This window comes from Notothenia coriiceps, unplaced genomic scaffold (genome assembly GCF_000735185.1).
Source record: "Notothenia coriiceps isolate Sejong01 unplaced genomic scaffold, NC01 NC01_scaffold00003274, whole genome shotgun sequence".
NCBI classification, from domain to species: Eukaryota; Metazoa; Chordata; class Actinopteri; order Perciformes; family Nototheniidae; genus Notothenia; species Notothenia coriiceps.
The window spans coordinates 91,199-114,009 of NW_011335975.1; the positions used below are offsets into that span (position 1 = coordinate 91,199).

General features: G+C 39.8%; 1 protein-coding gene across 1 annotated transcript; it reads left to right on the plus strand.

Annotated features, from left to right (window-relative positions):
- The first annotated feature begins 2,444 nt into the window (after positions 1-2,444).
- Positions 2,445-19,206, plus strand: plppr1 (phospholipid phosphatase related 1). Its single transcript, XM_010766284.1, has 6 exons — positions 2,445-2,492; positions 7,511-7,643; positions 10,906-11,156; positions 13,542-13,718; positions 17,156-17,287; positions 17,788-19,206. The coding sequence occupies exons 1-6, from the start codon at positions 2,445-2,447 to the stop codon at positions 17,818-17,820; spliced, it is 774 nt and encodes a 257-aa protein (XP_010764586.1). The 3' UTR covers positions 17,821-19,206.
- Positions 19,207-22,811: the final 3,605 nt, after the last annotated feature.

Genomic DNA, 22,811 nt, shown 5'->3' on the forward strand with positions numbered 1-22,811 from the left:
GTTTCTCCCACAGCAACATTATTTGTGAAACCACTGCTGATGGAGAAAAATCCATATTTATGAAATTGCAAACGAAGAACTGGAGGTAAATTAATGCGAGGAATCTGGTGAAGTTGCAAATTGGATGTAGGCGGGAGCAGATATCTCTGAAAAGTATGTGGACGATTGTGCGAACTGTATATTCTTATTTGAGAATATTTGCAGTTCTCCAGCAGATGTGAAAGCAACATTATATCCCGGTAAATGATAAGGTAGAAATATGCTGACTTTCATCTGTGTATAGGCGCTCTGACATCTTCACATACATAATGTAAAACCAAGGGCCCTGTTTGTTTCCGACTGAGAAAAGTAGACGCCCTCTGATGTGAGTGAGAGGAACACTATAATGAGCTTTACGTTTACAAACTTATTTTCCCCACCATCTAGGTGAATAATGATGTAAAGGACATGAAAACACTGCAGAAAGAAATAATGATTTGTATTTCAGCGTGCTTTTCATCTTTTAAACACTTTGCAAGTTGCACGGCACTTTCTGACCTTGACATCATTATTTCTTCTGGGAATCTCTAACAGGGAACAAAGAAAGAGTTGGTGTTTACATAGTATATTATATAGTCAGTCAAAATCATCACGTCCATTCACATAATGAAAGTTGAACAAGCTCCTATTCCATATGGGAGTGAGGCAAGGACTCCTAAATGCTAAATAAATCAACTCAGAGGCTGGGTGAATACGAATTATCTATATTTGCGTCACGTTTTGAGAACAGCCACAAAGTGCTTTCAATATGAATGATAAAAAGGCAAAAGCTTATCAATCAATAGAAGTAAAAACAAGCCATGCAAAGGTATAAGAGGTCGGGAGGAGGTATTTACAGATAAAAGCATGACGGAGTGTCTCTAAAGGTGACTTCCAAGCAGTTATCTTAAAGTCTGACGTGTCCACTCTCATTGAGAACTAATAGCACAAAAGCTAACTGAAAAAGCAACTGTTTCTGTCTAGACGTTTGAACGCCAACAAGGGACCTGCTGTTTTATTTCATGCCATTAAGTTCATACACTTACACCCTCACGTAATGCTTCTTAAGAATCTGAAATTGGGGTGATTATCTTGAGACTCTAGGGCCTAGGCTAAAGCAATTTGATAAGTTGTACCTCATTGCAAAAGGATTCTCTCTTTCATTGCAGCCGTGATGTAAGCACAGGTGCCTTCTTGTCAAAAGTTGCAAACATCATTTTTAAGATAAGGTTCTTTTCATGTTCCTCTTCTCTGACGCCTGATCATTCTGGTGTCTTTTGATGTCAAAGAGTATCTCATTAGATTCTTCTTGATCGCTATGGAAAGCTCCTTTGATTCAGAGGGGTGAGGGGAGTCTCTTTTTCTACGTCTCTCAAATGAAATCAAGGTTATTTCTCACCTTCATATCTGCTTCAATGGATATTAAAAAAAAAAAGTCAGAACTGCCTTATATATGACTGCAGGAAAAAATATTTGTGTTGCTTTATGTAATAGTTTGGGAGATCCAGAGGCTTTAAAATGTTTCTGTTCATATTGTACAATCAGTGTACCATTTAAACCCAATAGTAATCTACCATTCTTCTCAAAAAGCAACGTTTGAATGAGAACTCAGGATGTTGAGCTTACTCACCACTTACCAGCCAAAACACCCCATAACGTTATTTTAATAAAGCACTAGTCTGCAAGAAATACCATACAGTTCATTATGTTTAAGTCTGACTGTGTCTGAATGTAAAATGGGGTTTTCTCTAGAGCTACTGAGATACGGTAGGTCTAACTATGCTAGACTTAATGTGCTATCCAACAGATACATATTTCAATTATAACTATATATTTGGAAGTATCTGGATAAAGACTGAGGCTGCCTCCAGGAAAAACATTTCCATGGTTTTGAGAAGCAAGGACTCTCTGGTATTTTCACTAAACTCAACACCATCCAATCATGTATTGCAGATGTCACTTTATTTCTGCTTTCTTCCTATCAAGTTCTGATGCTGTGTTGAAGAAGAAAAAATAGAAACTTTGGGCAAAAGTTCAAAGTGACTCGATGTGACAGGAGTTTGTTATGGTCGGTGCAATCAAAGGTATTGATGTGACCAAGGACGACAATGTCAGGCTGTTTTTTTTAAGTTTGTGTAACTGTGAAGCTCCTATCTATTTTGTTTTACACATACACTTTCTTTGTAAATAAAACCTAGTTATGCAGGGTGATTGAGTTGAAAAGACGGCTAGGCAACGGCTGTTTAATGGAAAATTATGGATCACTCAGTTGGTCCATTCCTATCTTGCACGAGCACGAAGAGAAAACATGAAAGTTTGAGGGAATTTGCAAGCGGGAATACAACATTATTATATCATTGATATTGTGACTGACACCTCACTCCTCCAAATCGCGGTGCTGCTGCTGGTGCTCATTAGGGTTAAAGATGAGGGTAGACCTCCAGGATGGATGGGAGAGGTCGGCCGGGGTCAGTGTGAGTCCAGGAGGATATTAATTGGACATGAATTCGTCCAGTAAGCCTTGTCGTTCAAGGTCTACTTATTTGATCTTGAAAACCAGCATGGGGGATATTCATCATTGATATTCATCATTGCTATTCATTAATGCTTATTTGCCTTATATGTGACATTATTAAGACTTAATACAGGCTTCAGTTCATGCATGACTGCTCAAGCTGCAGCATTACAATCATCAGTTTCACAATGTTTATTGGAAGCCATTATAGTTGAGCTAGACAAATTATATTTTCTGGCCAAAATATTGGTAATGTGATCATTAGGGCAAGCTAGTCTGAGCACAATATATGAAGATGTGCAGCTTAATGTCATTATGGGGTCAATCAAATGATTGGACGACAAAATCCCCACAAAATATACTATCATATATTATAATAAGGGGAGAATCAATCATTTAACCTATTCAGACAATATTTGCCAGAAAAGCATGGACTTCCAATTAAAACAAGTCTAAGAGGCTAAAGCAGGGGTCTGCAACCTTTTTGACCAAAAGAGCCATTTTGCTCATTTTTCCAAAACATTTTTTTGTCTGGAGCCGCAAAACATATTTCATAGCTCATAAAGTTGTATTTATTGTTATGTCAGACAAAAACTACAGTTTTCTTTGCATTTATTAGGCTATTTACAACATTATGTAAAACTGTTAACCTCTAATAAGAAACAAAGAACTCCTATAAGGAGAATTAAAAAATAATACACAGGCCTACCTTAAAATAAATTAAACACAGCACTTGGGGAGTCCTCTGCACATTTGAAGGAAAAAAAATATTAAAATGGGCCCACTTTGAAATAAATAAAACATATAGCTGCACCCTAAAAATAGTTAAAGGTAGGTGTTAAGCTTGGGTGCACATGAATCGCGTATGAACAATAAGTAAATCAGACTCGGTATTCTCTTCAGCATGTCTCCGGTAAGTTTATTCACAGACTGACAACAGTCAACGTAGTGACGTCACATTAGGACGTACCTTCATACAAGAACAGAATAACAGTGCGACTGCTACCGTAGTACACAGACTAAGGGCGTCATCAAATAATATTTGATGACGCCCTTAGTCTGTGTACTACGGTAGCAGTCGCACTGTTATTCTGTTCTTGTATGAAGGTACGTCCTAATGTGACGTCACTACGTTGACNTACATCGACATGTTGACTGCAGGGGCTGGGATCGAACCCACAACCTTCTGGTTGAAAGACGACCACACTCCCTCACAGCCACACACTGCTCTGCTTTCTGCACGGACCTCACAGCTGTTCTCAATGTAAACATTGCGTCTTGATTAAAGCAGTTAATACAATAATATCAGGGGTTGCATGCAGAGCTGTCATTGGTTGAGATAAGTCGGGCAGTGCGTCACGACTCTTTTAACATCACTGTTGCCGGAAATACATCCGCGGAGGATCCATTTAGAGAAATTAGATGTCCTTCAACATGGCGCGCTGAAATCCATTTCAGGATCACTACCGGAGGACCGAGGATTCGAGGAGTTGAAGAGAGGAAATTAGAGAAATGAGAAACCTTCTCTGACATAACTGAATAAAATAAATGGAGTGTTCTGACAGGTCAATCATTTTAACAGACATTGTTTTTCACAGCTGAAAAATATATATATTGACTATCTTGGAATCAATGCCACATTTGTTTAGTCTACTCCGGAACAAAGTTATATTTTTTTCTTAAATTGTGTGATATTTTTTGTCTCTTATGGCTACACAAAAGTATTTATATAAAACTCATTAAATCCTAATAAGATGAATCCCTTGTCCCTGATCACACACCCTTCCTCAGTGAGTGCTGTGTCAGCTGTTCAACTTTTGTTTAACACCGCTGGTCATTTCCCACTTTCAATTTGTTTGCTCTCTCACTGGCTTATATGTGGCCTTAGTCTCTTTATCCATCTTTGTGCCATCCCAAACTTTTTAATTGTGCCCTTTGAGAATGCTGTGTCAGGTGCTTAAGTTGCGCTTCACACTGTATATCGCTCTGTCGGCGTATGCGTTATATAAACCAAAGAGCAGCCAATCAAAATTAATGATGACAAGGCTGGGATTTTGGCCAATTAGCAGGGAGACAGTAATTTATTCCGAATGTTTCACATGGCTGGACCAATGGGAGGCTGTAGAGGTTAGATGGGTCGTTTTGATGCAACGGTCTATAAACCTGTTAAGGACAGACACCCAAAAAGTAAATCCTTCATCCCTCACCAAATGAAAAGCATGATGTTGTTGTTGTGCGATCAGCGGGGATCCAAAGGAAACAGGTGGTTGAGAAATGAGAGTTACTGAGCTGAAACCCCTATGACTGAATTACTTAGAAGTTACTCAAGATAAACTCTTTCTAAAGATGGCCAATGCCTTTTTTCCATACCAATGCAGGTCCTCGATGACTCATTCCACTTCCTTTTATGGGTGTCTTGGTGGCTATACTGAAAAGAATAGGCTCATTAAGAATACATTAAAGCACGATAATTGATTTTTTCTTCACTTTTGGGATGCATAACAAGCTGTTAACACACCAGCTTTACATCTTATAACCTTATTAAGTTGTTATTAAGTTATTGAGCTAACAGCTGCCTATTATTATTATTATTATGAAGCAACATTCAACATGTGTCCTAGTTTTGGCCATCCATTGCTGTGAGGAAACTAGTTCCTTTTGTTTCGGCTCTGGTTTGGTCTCAAAAGACTCCTGAGTAGTTAATTGCTAACTAATCCACTATGGTCACCGGTTAGTTGCTAACTTTTCTGTCAACTGTGCTAAGGTGAATTGGATGTGTGCAGTGGTTTTGTCAGAGAATTGATTAACCAAATTGTTAAGTCGGGGTAAATCCAAAACAATGTTTAGAACACGTAAACGGCAGAATTGGTCTGTTCCAATGTCACTAAAACAACAGAGCGTACTGACGACTGGAATTTGTTGTAATACTTTAGTTTGTTTAGGTTTGGACAAAATAACTACTTGGTTAGGATTTAAGAAAACATGGTTTTGGTTAAATATTTGTATAATTTTGACGTAGCTTATGTTAAATGCGTAAGTTAAGATATATGCAACGTAACAACGTAAGTAAGTGAATAAGTTGGACATGAACAGCAGTTTCAAATTAAAATACTAAGAATTGTTTTTGTTCCAATTGAAAAAGGAATTTGACACTATCAGCTTGTAAACTATCACGAAAAGTTTTCTGCTGCCTCAGGCTACATGCTTGATTATTTTTCAAAAAATCTCTGACTTTTGGCAGCCAGTAAGATGGAGGGAACCACACCATGAATCATTAATGGTTTTCCACAGGGGACAGTTGTCACATTTAATATGTAAGTGAATAAAAACGTGAAACCCATACGAAAAAAGTTCTCCCTAACACTGTGGGCGGTCACTGTCTATCATTTTAGGCACTCAAAATGATGGTCTTACAACAGTATTTTACACCAAAGCTCCATAAATCCGTTACACTTTTGTAAGGGACAGTGCAAGAAGTCTGTTCTTTTAATTTAATGTCAAGCAAACGACTCTAATAATTAGTAATTGTTCAAGCTTTTCATTTTCTGCTCAGACAGTACACAGTTTCAGTTAAATGCCGAGTTGTTAGCGATGTTTCTGACATTACATTTTGAGATAGTTGTTTCCAGTCAGTTCAGTTCAGTTTCTTGACGTGTACATAGGAGAGTGGGGGTCACATGAGCTGAAATAAGAAGATCAGTCAGTGGTAGCTAATCTTTTCAGGGCTGAGGCAGACTCTAGTGAGACAAATACCTCAAGGCAATTACTACCGTAGTTGCTTAAAAAAGGTCAAAGTCATCATTTAGGGAAACTTATCAGGGAAATGACTCACTTTTATTAGCATTTAAAGGAGCTGAAGGAAATATTCTTGTTTTAATAAAGCTATTTTAAGTTGGGCATTTACTTGAGCTTCCTTCATAGTTAACTGACATATATGTCAAATCAAAACTAGTATAGATCTCTTTGCCTATGCATACTTCAAACAGAAGTCAAGCAAACTAATACATTGACTTTCATTATGTGATATACACGATGCTTAAATAACCCCTTGAATCATTTTTCCTTTCAGATCATTAACTTTTCCTTTTAACTACCCAATATTTATAGCCTGTAGCAAATGTGTTTTCTGTTACGCTTACACTAACCCTCCTCTGCCAAAAAAACACAATTTGACATGACACAAGTTGCCTGCCTTTAACAGGCTCACACCGTTTGAAGATAAAGGGTATTTTTTTGTGGTTGCATAGCCTTTGAAGACCGATTTTTCTGGGTCGATATTTATATATATATTTATTCTGTCATGATGCATTTAAGGGAGTTTCAATTGGTATTTGCATGCTTTTCTGTCTGTCATCATCGAGTTGAAAAACGGTCGTATTTATGTTGACAGGGTTGAATCCACGGCATTGATTTTGTACCCTTTTCATGTGGATGCCGCAGTCTTTTTCACTATTTTTCAAAGACCAGCTGCTTCCACTGCTCGTATATAACATATGAGTTAAAATTAACATTTTGTTGATAAAAAGGCATACAGGAGGTGGAAGAAAACACAGGAGTTTTGTTATCCTTTGGCTTGAAACAAACTCTTTTACAAACACAAACACACCAAATACAAAACCACGTGAACACACAAACGCTGTATGCACACACGATCTTGCACATAAACACACATACATTTTCGTAGCAGCCTGCATCACCTAAGGCGGTCGGCGATGAGTTTCATCGTGTTTGTCCAGCAGCGTTTTTTTCCATTAGACCTGATGTAATGTCCAAAATATAATGGACCTGTAGAAAGGCTACATTAAGACACAGTGGTTTATGTACACAGGCTTGACAGGGGCAACATGTCCTGTTTACCTATAATAGCATGCCTAACTAGATATTTTATATTCTTCCTTCTCTCTGTTAGCCATTCTGTCTAAATGTAGTTCTATTTTTTGTATCCCTCTCTGACATTTTCCGTGTCTTTGTGTGCAGATTTTTGTCGGAGAGGTGTCCATGTATGTGATGAAATCGACGAGGGAAGCTCTCCTAGCCCAGGAGAAAACCATTGTGACAGGAGACTGTTGTTACCTCAACCCCCTTGTACGCCGCATCGTACGCTTCGTAGGTAAGTTTTCGTGCCAATAATGTCAAACTGCCCTAAGCTCCTTCATGCGGATCAAGGTATTAGCCACTACAGATTGAGAAATAACTCACGCACACATGAAGATAATGCATGCGTGCCTTTCATACGTACACATGGGCAACCTTTTTTAAAGTTTGTATCTTTTAGCACACACAGAAAGCTAAATAGAGGTTGTTGGTGATGGTATAACAGTTTTTAACAGTCTGGAGAATTTGGATAACGTCCCTTGATTGTTAATCAAAACTATGACAGAATATGTTTCACCAACCTTTTTTCACCATGAATAAGATGAAACCATGAGGCACCAGCAGGCCTCTGGGTGCTCAGTCCCTGTGTGTCCTTGGCTGAGTCCTCTGTCCTGGCATTTGTACTACTGAAACACATAAAGTCAGTGGGTTGGGGAGTGTTCAGATGGTTGCTTATTATTTTATATTATTATGTTAGGCAGTTGTGTTTTTTGGAGCTACCCAAAAACATAATTATTAAAAAGCAGGACTGTATGCTCTTCAGTCATCACATCCACATTCATATCGCAGTGACACTAAGATGCTTTGTCTTCAGCCTCATTTCTTCTGCTGTTTCAAGTCAATGCAAGCTCAGTTTATGAGGTTATTAGCACAGTAAACAATACATCTATAACATCAGGATTTCCAATGTGGCTTTCACAGTCCTTCAGTAAGCTCTTAACCAGGAAGCAACATGCTGTATATCACAGCTAAGCTGACAGTTGAATGTGGCTTCCGTCAATCACCTGCGAGGGGAGCTCCAACGCAAAAAGCTAGACATGTTAAGAGTAACCCTGATGAATCACAGCTTGAAGATTTTGGTATTTAAGATCAGTCTGTTGTGTGATGTTCTGATGTTTGAAACACCTCCAGCATCATTTAAAAGGGACTAATTTATGCTGAAAAGGAAAAAGAGGGAAAGGAACACAGGGAATGTAAGCAGTGGACCGACACATGGGTTCTTAAAGCAATCACAAAACTACGAATAACATGATATACGACGGGATGGGAAATGTTTCTGTTGTGTCACAGACTGGTTGATGCACAGTGAAGGACGAAATGAAATGAGTTCACAAGATGAGGTTAACAAGGTCAGCCAGGGGTGAGGATACGGCAGCTTCTTCCACCACTGTCTAGCGTAATATGGTCCCTTTAAGTAAAATAACTAGGAATCCAAAATTAATTAAAAATAAATTAAGGCCAATTAATCACATCACCAAGTTTGACCCCAAATTCCTCCTAGTACACACAGCGTAATCTGGCCTTAAATGATTATATGGTTCGAGACCATAAAGTTATAGTGTGTTTCCCATTAGATATAGGCAATGAGCTTGGCTTAAGTGATCCCTGGGCTGCATTTAACATTTATAATATAAGGCTTTTTGTACAGTTTGTCAACAGTTGCAAACACATACGCCTAGCTCTTGTGAACAATTTTACATTACAGAGACTTAATACCGATGTACATCCATTTTAAAGGATGAATATTGGTTTGTTTATATTCCTCTAGAGTTTACACTGGTACACCCTCCATCTGTCATCCATTATTTGTTACTGCTTATCCTTAGAGGCTCGCGGATAGCTAGAGCCAATCCCATCTGACATGGAACACCCTGGACAGTTTGCCAGTCAATCACAACCTGACAACCAGACAGCCATTCACGCTCACATTCACACCAATAGGCAATTTAGACTCCAATTAACGTCACCTGCATGTCTTTGGGCTAGAGGAGGAACCCTGAGGATGCAGAGCGAAAACCAAAGCTCACACTCTTGGGGAAAAAATCTGTTGTTTAATTGAAACTGGTTAGCACTGCCAAGGAGATTATATTTAAGGTTTGTTTGACAGTAATCAGAAGGATAGCATGCAAGCAACTGGCCCAATCCTCATGAAACTTGGTAAAATGGTGGAGCATTGGCCAAGGGGGAACCTATTCGTTTTTTTTGGAGCGAATTCGATATAGAGGAGCGAATACACATTGCAAGATTGACGATGTTGGCGTCCAGGTGCCCTTCCAATTATGCTGAATTGGATCCTCATTGGTGGAACGCACCATCTGCTTTGATTTAAACCCGATCTCAGGATAAACTTGCTTGTTGAGGCTTTTGAGTTTAAAGACAGCAAACTGGCCTGATTTCTTCAGTGAAGGGAGCCAATTGGGATCTAGTCCAGCCGTGATGCATGTACTGTAGATTCTTTCTCAAACTACATTCCCCTCTGAAACATCTTTATCAAACACGTTGCATCCTATAGTGGCGATACATGGGGCTGCTGTACACCTCATGTAAGAGTTGTAACTTCCACACCTGTATCACTTTTTCTAAAAGAGCTCACATCCAGCTCAGACTTTGAATCTTAATTTTGACAGCCCCACAGCTCGTGTTGCACTGGGCAAACTGACAGACTCGTTGCTGCTATCTGTTCCAGTAATTGAGGTCGGCGGTTGGACTTTCCTGGCGCAATCATATCCGTATTGTTCATTTTTAAATAATATCCCTTCAATTTATAAAACACTCATCAGACATTCATTAGGCAATTTTTGTGATTTATACAACCGTCTGCTCCCGGGCAATCTCTCAAATTTGTAGGATCACTGGGGCTTTTCTCCCTCTCCCTCCCATCTCCTCTCCTCTCACCCTAATTCCCCCCCTCCGTTTTCCCTCAACGATGCCCTTCACACAATCGTGTCCCTGTACCCCTCACGAGCACACTCAGCCCTCTAACCTCCCCCCCCCCTGGATGAGAATACAAAGCAGAGTAATTTCATGGCTAAGCAGGCCAGATAATCAGCAGTCATATTTCACAGCAAAAGGAATGCAGACGCAGACATTGGTCAGGGTTGGTGGGCTGAAAGTGTCAGTGCAATCATTCATATAAGAGGTGGTTTTTTTTCCGTGCGTTTATGTTTCTTTCTCTGCCTATTGTCCACTCTTTTTTTCCTTTCCCGATTAACTTTGAACCAAGATTTCATGATGAATGCAAAATCGATACAATTTGCATTTTAAGTTCCACCGTTTTTCTTGGAATAATTTTAACATTAGACATTCTGGGGTTTAACTCTGCCTAATGACAGTTGGGAGCTTAAGTGCCAGCGCTGGGAGCCACATGGTCACAGGCCAATTTAACCCCGGATATAAGGTGATAGCACCAAAGCTTTCAAAGTTTTTCCTGTGATGTCTTAATGTCCTTAATGGTTTTAATGGGCTATAATTCCTCATTGTGTGTCTTTGTGCCCCAGGTGTGTTCGCATTCGGTCTGTTTGCCACGGACATCTTCGTCAACGCGGGCCAGGTGGTGACAGGAGGTCTCTCGCCCTACTTCCTGTCCGTCTGTAAGCCCAACTACACCGGCACAGAGTGTCGTTTTAATCACCAGTTCATCATCAACGGCAACATCTGCACCGGGAACCCCGTTGTTGTGGAAAGTGCTCGCCGGTCGTTCCCATCCAAGGACGCTTCGCTGAGTGTTTACTCGGCTGTTTACCTGACGGTGAGACAAAGGGCACAGTAGACACTTTAATGAAGTTTACCATCGTATATTATGTACCATATGCTAAGGTGTCGTCTTCTCACCATATTCCTTCCATTTTTAGACATCAGAAGAACTCACATGTTTTCTTAGTAGATCAAATAAAATACATAAAAGACCATTTGACTTTAATTACGTTTTAAGTTGAGAACAGTTTTCCTTTAGAGCTGGGGTTTTCAAAGTGTGTGAAGGTGAGCCTCCCCTCATAGAACATAAGAACAGCCGCGCCCCCCCTCCCAAATATTATTATTATTATTATTATTATTGTTGTTGTTGCTATAATGCAGGGGCATTCAATTGCATTTCAAAGAGGTCCAGTAAGAGAAAATGTCATTAAATGCTCTGTTTTCGCTGTCTACCTTTCTCTTTTTTGAGCACCCCATTTGAAATTTCTCCGAATGTTTCTTTCTTCTTGTCTCGTATCTGTGTGTGTGTTTGAATCTATCGTGCTGACTCACTGACTGCACCGATTTAATTGGCTGAGTAGCGTCACCTCCTTAAAACATTAAACAATAACTTTTTTAAACCTTTTTATCTTTATGTTTTAAACGTTTTTTTTAAAAACATTTTTAACATTTTCAACATCGTGGATAAATCCTTATATGCTTCCGGCAACTCACTGAGCGTCAACTTTGCCTCCTCATTAAACTTACTCACCCCTACTTTAGGGGGGAACAATGGGTCTGCGTCTTTGATGCGTACAGGCGGATTATGCGGGGATGCAATGTAGACAGGAATAAACGCAGATCATCCTCAGCCTTGACCGGTACTTGCTTTTGATCCAAGTACGTATTATTACAATAAAAATAAAGGGCGGTGCCGGCCGTCAGCGAACCGAGCCGGCCGTCAACGGCCCGCTGACGACCGGCCGTTCTGCGATTATCCAGAACACACAGATGGCCAGTCCGCCCCTGCCACGACCGGTCCATGAAAATCCTAGCTTCAACTAATCGTGGTCATACTTCCTCCGTTTTCTGCCAGACGCTGTCTCCTCTCTCACTTTAGGCAACATCGATCCATGTTGCCACTCGCATAAAGTTAGCTGAAGTTAACTAGCTAGATTTCACTGTTTCTCATATTTTTTTCTCACGCTGCGCCTCCCCTGAAGCTCTCTGGCGCCCCCCCGGGGAGGCGCGCCTCACATTTTGAAAACAGCTGCTTTAGAGGATAATAAGGTTAACTTTGCAAATTAAGAGCTATTCAAATGATTAACTAAATGTTGTATCTTTTAATATGCTGTTTCAAGGCTGATTCTAAGTATATTAAGTAAATATAAAGTAAAGTTAAAATCAAATTAGGATTTTAATAGGACATACATGTAATTAAGTATACAATACAAAAACAAAGGCTCAGCACCAATTTTTTTTTTTGGTTTGCAGTTGTTGTTCTAGTAATTTAAATTAGTCCCACATAATAGTGTAAACACTTTTTTTCTTCTTCAAAACAGGAGCACAGTTAATTAAAAATCAATGTCAAGTGTACTTGTTGCCCCACAGTTAGTCATTCGGGACAGAATGTAATTATTTAACATCTAGTTGTGAACACTTTTTCGGAACAGTAAACACAACATCCAAACAATCGGAACTAAATACAACATTTTGAACAGGACTGATTAAAGTTGTATACATTACTTTGCATAATGGTTTGTCCGTTATCCCCATGTCTTACCCAAAACTGTCTTGTGAGCTCGTGGCAGAACCATGAAACCAAAAAAACAAAAATATACATACCATTCGTTTGGTATAAACATGATGAACGAATAGGAAAGGAGGAATGGTTTATAAAACCTTCAGGCATTTTTTGAAAATTGGCTTATTTTTTGAATAAGGGGTGACACAGGGGCTCAGCTGCTGAAAATGAAATACGAAAGCAGAAGTGCAGATTTGATCAGCGGGAGCAAGAGGAATGCAAGGACAGGTTGTTGATTAAAATGAGATTTGAACTCCACGATCTGGCGTGGGAGGAGGTTAAAATTCAAGAAGTGAGAACATGTAGGAATACTAAGTGTCTGTTTTTAAATGCTGAAAGTCTTCTCGCACCTCTCACTCTCAGTTAGAAGGTTCATCTGTTATTCCTTGTAAAAAACCCTTTTTGTTTTGAAGAGATATTTCACTCACATGACGTAAGGTTTTGACATCTTTTCCAAACCGTTTTGCTATGCATTGGAGGCTTTGTGCTCTCATGCAATAGTAAAATATTTGATTATATTCCTGTGGGAATAACTCCAGGTGCTCAACAGGAGATTGTCTCTGATACAGAAGCTCTAGTTAAACCTTTGGGGCATAATAAATAACTTTTTTTTGTTTTTCAAAGTCTGATTAAATCTGCCCTCTGTCTTTTTTCCAGATGTACATCACCAGCACCATCAAGACCAAGTCCAGCCGTTTGGCCAAGCCTGTGCTCTGTCTGGGCACGCTCTGTTCGGCCTTCCTCACCGGCCTCAACCGAGTCTCAGAGTACCGGAACCACTGTTCGGACGTGGTGGCCGGATTTATACTGGGATCAGCCGTCGCTCTGTTTCTGGTGAGGACGATGGAAGAGAGAGAAAGGTTTGGGGAGAGGGGATTAAAGGAGAAGGAGAGTGACTTTGATTATTATGAGGTCTAATCTGGTCATAATTTATTTTCAAATTATAATTTTCAGCTCCTTTTTGAAATTGTCCCAAACAAGTAATTACATGATTAATTCAGGGTTGCAGTCCTAGTCAGTCTGAATGCAAATTAATGTCCCTAAAAACAAAGCATTTTTTTTGTATTATTATGATTTTTTGTTGATATTTTGTGACGTTTTTAAGTGTTTGCAGATACCAGATAGTGTATGTGTCAATAGAGTTCTGTGTACAATGAGTTCCTGAACACTTTTATGGGAAAGACATTTAAGAGAGAAGTGTGTGAACAGGTGATAGAAAGAGTTAAGATAAGAAACAGGATGAAGGGCGCTTTATACCAAGCTTGAAGGAGGTTCAGTTGCAGGTGAGTAAGGATAGAGGGAAAAGGGATTGGCTGATTTGGGGGAAGGAAGAGAAGAGAGAAAGTCAGGAAAAAGCTGAGGTGGCACCTGGATTTCTGCTGAGATCTACGAGGAAGGGTATTTAAAGGCAGAGTGAGAAGAAAGTTGAGGTAAACACTAGTTTGAAATAGTGGGTGCGTTCACGATGTAGGGAAACAGTGATCTGTCCTATTGAAACCATTACCATAACAAGTTATATATTGTTCTTCCTGGTTTTGAGGGCTTTTGGCTTTCAATAAAGACTACAATAATTTTGAAAGCCGGAAGTACAGGAAACACTGAAATCAATACGCTATCCTCTGGAGACCCTTAATGTCGGTACCAAATTTGAATGCAATCAATATTTGTAGGCATTTCAGTATGGAGAAAAAATGGTTAGCCAAGAAACTGAGAGACCAACATTGCCACTGATAGAGTCATATCTATGGATGAAAATTCAATGAGCATGTCATATACAACATCCTTCGGCTTTCCTATGTGATATGCAAGAACTACTGGCTTACTTAGCACCTTGAGCAAGAAGACAATGATTTGCATATGTCTTGTTAGACCTGCTTGTACATCGCTGTATCTTTTTGAACATTTTGCCAATGCTTACGGTTGGGGTTAGGATTAGCCCCTAAACTGTTTTTGCAAATTACCTTTGTAGTGAAAAAGGATTGGTGAACCAAATGTGTGGTAGAATAAGGGTTAGGAATAATCAAAGTAGTGAGTATTCAAGACAGCTCTACGGGATGGCTAGGAGGGGTGAAATCCTGTGGGTTTTTTCAAGGGTGAGCGTTACAATGAAAAAATGAAGCAGCTAGTCCTTGGACCTTGAAGAGGAGGAGCCATAGGGCTCCGCTCTTTAATGAAGGATATTCTCTTTTAATGATTCATCCATAAAAATTGACATACATTGAGTTAGTTGTCTCCAGGGAATGACGAACACGAGATAGTCAACCGTCATCTCAGCAGTTTTGAACCTGTTCATTTCCAGCTTATAATCAAATGAAGAGGCCCGCCTTTTGGCTTCACACTGACCCCAATGGTTCTGATGAAGCTCATCAAGGTCTTGTCATCTGAACACTGAGGCGATATGACGGACTGCCATCTTGAAGAAAATGAATTGGTTCAAAGAGAGAAGAAAGCAGGTGTAGCTCAAATCCTTGTGGTTCAGTGCTGACAGTGAGGAGATCTAAATGGACTCTTCAAACAGCAGCTGCCTTTGGTGTTACACGAACATTGTCCTGCAAGAAGATTGAGGGATCAGTGTTAAGCTACTGCTTCTGGAGCTTCAGAGTAATGTTGGAAACAGAGGTGTCCACTTGATCCAAGACAACTCATGGGCGTATGCTGACTGCCTGCCAGGTCTGCTAGAAGCAAAGCTCTTTGGAATTTGAAATGTCTTCCAAACTAAACCCTTAAATTCAAGGCATTAAAAGGTATGTACAATTGCTGTATATTTGATGTAAGATCCTATAATGAGTTATCTGAAAACCAGAAACATAGGTAATGAATTAGATCCATCCGGACCTAGTTTCCTTGGTATAATTAGATCCTTTGGTAAGAGATTTTTCCAACATTTCCACAACAACAGCAACCATATGACATTTTGCTCACAAGAGACAAAAGATGGCAGCTTGGCCCAGATTGTCTTAGCATGGATGGCAGAGTACAACAATGGATAGAAAGCAGTCGTCCTTGGTCTTCAGGGATGCGTTTCAGCCGAGTAAAAACAAGACAGGGGAAACCAACATGTTAGGCATTTGAAGAGAAGATTGGTTGTAGCTTAAAAGGTTTTGTTCAAGGGAAGATGAAAACAGTTTTGTGGAAACAACAGGTAGTCAGTTGCTTAGATTCCCTGTGGCAGACATTTAGGAAAGAATCAATGTTTTTTTTTTGATGGAACAGTAATGCTTGAGTATCTCCTTAGATTCTTGCCCAGCTGTTTATTGTGTCTGGGTTCAGTAGAGAAGCACTGTCCATGAACTGCGACGAACAAAGTCAGCTTCAGCATCCTTTAGCGCTGAATCCCCCCGCTAAATGTTCTCCTTTTCCACGGCCCGAGGGCATGGTTGGCCTGGGGAGAGGGGGATACCCCCTCAGGCTGCGTTCTTTGATTAAACAGTCCATGGAGTAGTACAGAAATATAGTAACCTTGGTGATGTCTGTACTGGTAGAAGAACCTGACATAGGACTCTCAAGTAACTGTAATTTATAAGAATTCTATGACACATGAATGAAGAAACAAGGCAGTTCACTGTGCCTGCGTAGCGCCATGCCACAAAGGCGAACAACCCAGAGCATCACTGTCAAAGGATGGCTGCATTTTGTAGAGCTTGCAGGCCCTTCTGATTAAAGGTAATCAAGGTGATATTATTTAATTTCTTAATGCTACGAGACATTGCCTTTTAACAATGGTATGACTCTCATGTCTAATTCAGATGTCTCATGGCAACACTGTATTATCTGTTGAATTACACAATTTTGTCTGATAACAGGAAGTAAAAATGTTAATTAGGGGCCCGGTGTATATACACACACTTGTATTTCCTTATAGAGGCTGGTAAGAATGTTGGACAGCATGCAGTTTAAGAAATGCTAGCAGCAGGTACGGCAATGTCAGACCGCCTCTTTTGTCTTGACTGAACTATGTCCATGCATTCTAGAGAATTTGTGTACAGACATTCATGTTCCTAATTCAATGAAGCCGACGGACCTTAGTGATCCCCTGAATTTTCCTCTCACGCCACCAGCAAGTTATGTTTCTGGGTTTCAATGGAATGGACATCAACGATTTATTGGACCAAACTAGCCTGGGTACACATTATGATTTTACATGGAGTTATTTGAGATGAAATGTATTGAATCATTGACAAAGTTCTCACTTACCAAACTCCCACATTTAAAACCTTTGTTTTTGTGAGCTTACCCTGCTATTCACGTTGAACTGTCTTCATACCTTACAGGGTATATGTGTTGTGAACAACTTCAAAGGCGTCCACAGTGCAGCGGCTAAACAGAAAACTGAAGACTACCGTGGCCTGCCTCTGATGACTTTCCCCCGTGTAGAGAGCCCTCTGGAGACTCTCAGCGCACAGGTACCTTAAAACACTTAACCTGGATTTCCGAGAAACTTTATCACCATGATGCACATTATCTTTCCCAATTAATTGGCAGAGCTCCCTCGAGACTTAAGCTTAAAACAAAAAACTTTGGAAATTAGTCTACTGTAATTTGCCATTCTCTAATTTGCTGTAATGTACTTTCAATCGGCTAAAGAAGGGTTTTTAGTCACCATGTGTTTTTTCTTTCTTTCTATCTCTCTGTCTTTTTCTTTCTTTCCTTCTTTCTTACTTTCTTTCCATACAAAGCAGTGACACATGTTGAGAAGAAAATACAAGCATGACATTTTGCACTACACCCCTGCCTCCATTCCAAATGCACAGAAAGACACGTCCTGATACTGTTGGACAATGATTTCCCTCTTTCTCCTTATTTCCTCACCTTTTCCTTTTCTTTCTCCTTTCCTCTTCCTTCTCATCTCTGTCAATCCCTATTCTTTTTCTCCATTCCTCCATTCTTCCACGTCCGTTTTTAGAACCACTCAGCATCGATGACGGAGGTCACATGACTAAGGGGGCAGCACCGGGTCACGTTTGCGTCTCCACAGCACTTCCAGACACAATGACGAGGACGCATGCCACGTGGCTCCGAATGCTTAATAAAAAAACACTGCTGATATATCTGTTTAAATCACCTGAGGGACTAAATGCACCATGTTTCTAATGGTTCTTATTAAGTTGGGCTATGCTCAATTCTACCTGCCAAGGCACATCCATTGCATCAAAAATATCACAAAGCAAACTTAAGCACAGATTTTTGTTCCAGATATTGAAACTATTTGAAACATCAGACGTTTTTTTCCCTCCAAGGTGTGCTGTTTGTAGTTAGAGGACGGTGTTTTGTACATTTTGTATGAGCGAGTGCTGTAGCCTATCCTGACGGTGTTAAACCTGCGTACTTCCTGTTGGCTAACTCACTCTGTCTTACATCACATCCTGTCAGGTGACTTGCCTCGTCGATCGCCACATCTATTCCCCCTCAGTCTGAAAAAATGTGCTATGGAAAAAAATATTGATGTTGTTGTTCTGTGATGTTTGTCATTTGTACAGGAAAAAAAGACAGAATACTTCTTTTTATTATCTCTCTCTGTACATTAACTGACCGTGTCAGGTCATATTTTGTAAAGATTTTTGTCAATCTGTATGATTATTATGATCCATTTGGACCTGTTTGCCTGCTGTGTAAACCTGGATATGTTTTGGTATCAGTTTAGGTGTTATGGGGAGCGTTACCTCTCCCTGTTGGAGGAAGCGACAAGGAAGAGTCAGCGACATCCTTAGAGTCAGTAAACGGGGTTTGGCACTTGAAGTGTCATGCCATCAGCCACAATGATATATGATTGGTTGAAATTCTCATTATGAGTGCGTTTCACCCCAATTTCCTGATTCACTGTGATGTTGATAAGATTTTCTTTCTATGAAGAGGTCCAGTGGGGCTAGCCTGTGCCAGATCTAACTGAAGACGTCTCTGGTATGACTGTATGAATAACTTTAAACTCAAATCCCAGTGAAATACATCCTTGTAAAATACATGAAAAAAGGAAAAGAGACAGAAGTGCTCTTTGGAGTAAATCAGAGTGATTTACTCGAGGCCCGGCTAGCCCTTTTAATGGAAACCAGGCTAATGACTCCTGTTTCATTTTTCCTCCTCGAGGCACTACCCCCAACCCACCAGTGGATTGTGATGCAATGTTGTGACTCCATTTCCCATTGGAAGATACGCCCAGCATGACGAGAGAAGTCAAGATGTTTTATAGATACTCATGATTTCAATTATGCTCATTATCATTGTGATTATCAATGTCTTTTTACTTTCAGAACAAAAAAAGCGTTTCATTTGAAATGCAACATATATTTTTTTTTTCTTGGTTTGTCCACAAATTAAATAGTCAGTAGCAACAATGTGTTCTCTTGTGTCTTTATTCATTTTGTGTGCTGGAAGGAAAGTGGTAACTTTGTTTATCTTATAAAACATTGTGGGCGAGGACACGGCTGATAGTGGGTTATTATAAACAACAGCTTCAATCCTCTCCAATTTTAATTTCAAACTGAAATACAAAATGAATAGGGCAGAGAGCAGGACTCCATCCTGTTTGCCCAGTTTTGCCAAGTTACCTTGCCTAAAAAAGTCTGCCCTTGTGTTTGTTTGAATTTGTATTAGATAATTATTTCCTTTACCTCCATTGTGTGTGCCCGGAGTTGTGTGTGCAGACAGCCCAACCATAATTATTCTGCTGAATATAAATCCAACCTAACCTCAAACCATGTGTCATCTACATCAACAGCCTAAAGGTGTGTTAACATTAACATACTATCACATTTTGCTGAACAAAATTGCCTTGAATCTGTAACAAGTTTCTGGTTTTCGTAGTAATATTGTACTATACTTAGGGATGACACACACAAAAACACTGATACACAGGGTTCAGGGTCAATTGCTCAACAGTTGACGGTCGTGGGTTAATTCAGTTGAATTGGAGTAAAGCCATCAATGGTTTCAATAGAAGTGAATGGGAGTAAAGTCAACAATTGTTTAGATAGAATGAATGGTACACAGAGGGAATATTTGCAGGATGGTACATTTATAGGGTGCAGTTGGAAGTACACAGTTGAGCGATAGATGTTTCCTAAGGGCTCGGTTCAGTGGAAAAAATACCTTCCTTTAAAGGTCACCTATTGCAAAATTCACTTTTTCATGTCTTTTATACATGAACATGTGTCCCCTCTGTGTAAAGAGATTCTGAAAGATTCACACACTTTTTGTCCTGATCCATTTATATAAAAACCTGTCTGAAAATGAGCTGATCAGATTTTGGCCACTTTATGTTGTCATGCAGATTTTTTTGGCCCCCCACCTTATCACCTGAATCTCCTCCAAGAGCACCAATAGGCGCTTTCACACCGGAGTACTTTTACCCGTACTTTTCCCGTTTAGTTCCGTTAGTGCCTGGAATTTTGCATTCACATCAAAAAGAGCACTTAGTTCAGAGAACTTTTACCCCCATTTTTAGTGCCTGCTAGAGAGGTGGGACTATCCTGGGGAGAAGCAAGTACCAATTTATGATTGGCTGGGCGAATTGCAAACCACAGCCTGTAAAACACTGAAAAGTTTTTTGAAGCCGCCATTGTATTTGCTGGCATTAGCATTATTAGCATTAGCATTAGCCCAGCACACCAACGGAGAGAGAATAACTTATGGCAACACAATAAAAAACATGGGAGCGGTGGAGTGATGAGGAGGGGTCGGCGTTCTGGCGATTTCCTCGGAAGCCAGTCCCCAACTCCGGGGACTTCGGGTGGTAGTATACGCCGTGAAGTGGTTTGCGGCCTGCCAGTAAACCCAAAGCAGAAGAAGAAGTGACGTCAGCGGCTTCATTTGCGTAATCTTCCCTCAGGGAACTTATTCCGCTGTGAACGCGATCGGCTCTTTAGTTCCATGGGGGGTACTAAGTGCTGGGAACTAAGTGCTGGGAACTAAGTACGGCAAAGTACTTGGTGTGAAGGCGGCTATTGTGTTATTTTTAACCAAATATCTCTCAGAGGGGCGTTGGGAATGGCTCCTTATTTCCATCTAAAGTAAAAGAACGAGAATCAGCACTTTGGAAACAGGGCTGAAACAGAGGGGTTTATGGGATGCTACAATGCATAATCTGTTTGGTATTTTGAACCAAACACTTCAGAGACCTATAATATATTGATGAAAAAGAGTATAATAGGAGACCTTTAAATGTTCTTCAAATATGTACTCAAGCATGATGCGATGAGTTTGTGATAATGAAAGTTTCTGGGAGGACCAGAAAACCTTCAGGGTTGTCTTTGAAAAAAAAAAAAACCTGACATTTATTTTGTGTACTAACAAACGCTAATGCGTGTAATGTGAACAGAAAGCCTGATTACCTCCTGTTATTGCCTCTGAGAACAAATGAGAAGAAATGGATTAGCAAACATATGTTGAGGCAGGACCCCAAAAAGTTAATATGACCCATTTTTCTGTTGTGTGCTGAGTTGTATATTCAATGAGGTAGGCATTTCCTCTTCATACAACCCTACTGTCCAACCACACATGCTAGAATGAGCATAGACACGCTAAAACCGTGATCTTATTTTCTGTTGATTCATCCTGTTACTCGTGCTGTGATGTTTATGTCACCGCCAAGCAAGGCAAACACACAAACCCAAAGAGAGCTGACGGCTCAGCCAGTGCACTTGCTCTTTTGCTCTGTCAGGTATTCATTTCAGCTGTGACAGCCTGCGCTTACCCTGCAGACACACTGGATAAATAGATAGGGATTTTGTGTGTGTTTGCTTGTGTGTGTGTGTGTGTGTGTGTGTGTGTGTGGCAGAATTTGACCATGCCGTGTGTTTATAAAATGTCATCCTTGGCTCTTCTGAGTACGCTTTCCTGCCCAAATGGCTGTCCCCTAGCAATATGAATGAAGAATAGTGCATCAACCAAATATCATGTCAATGCAGGAAAAAATAAACTCTCACTGGGTTTTTTTGGAGCTTCAGGGTGTTTTTAAAAAATATAATGGGATCTATTTAAATCAGAAGGAATTAGTTACTGCAGTTGAATCTCAATGGCCAACTTTAAAAATGTAATATATTCCAGTAAGAAAAATCCTTAATGCACTGTTTGACTGGTGTACCCTGGATGTAATGAGCTGAAAAATATTTACCTCTACGTGAAAGCACATCCCTTAAGTCAGTAAAACAAATTATATAATTTTCTTTTGAAATCAGGTTTTAAGAGAACTGAAAGGAGAAGATTCTTACCAGTTCCAAGGTTATGGAAGCAAAAATAAGTCAAAACTAATGTAACTAAAGTATGCACTATCCTCCTACACTCTGCTTTCTGTTATCTTCTTTAAGTTGTATTTTTACACGTAATCACATAAGAAAAAGAAAATGCTTCAATTCAATTAAGTGCAAAGAAGAGAGGTATGTTTTTTAATAATTGGACACATCCAAACTCAAACTGAAAAGACGCAAGAAAATTCACAGTGAGACTGTTTCATCGTGTTCGGTTATGAGTGATCATCATATTCAAATAAGATGTCAGAGTTTGACCAGTGGTCCATGTTTATGTTACTTTCACTAATCAACATTGTGATTGCACCAAAAACAAAATAGTAGTTCTGGTGGTTCTAATGGTAGAGATTGCGAGAGCACCGGTATGATTTCAAGATGGTGGGTAAAAATGTCCTGTTTTTGGATCCCTGATTGAAAAGACTCTTGTATTTATTACAACAGACTGTAATACTTTTTCCGATCCTGTGTTTATAACACTGAAACCTTTGAAGACAAAAACCATCCAGACCACGAATCAAAATCTGACAAGTTAAATGATGACTCACAGGTGCAGCTTTCTTTTAAAAACTAGAAGTGCATCGGTGAAATGCAGGACAACATACATAGTGATCCACAAAACACGATGCCATCCAGATGTTCTTGATGAATAGAGACGTTTCTTTCTGAATTTGGATTCCTTGTTCTTTCA

Coding starts and splice junctions, on each gene's coding strand:
- plppr1 (XM_010766284.1), top strand. CDS start 2,445: ATGAGGGTAGACCTCCAGGATGGATGGGAGAGGTCGGCCGGGGTCAGT. Junction 11,157..13,541: donor ACTCGGCTGTTTACCTGACG/GTGAGACAAAGG, acceptor TCTTTTTTCCAG/ATGTACATCACCAGCACCAT. Junction 17,288..17,787: donor TGGAGACTCTCAGCGCACAG/GTACCTTAAAAC, acceptor GTCCGTTTTTAG/AACCACTCAGCATCGATGAC.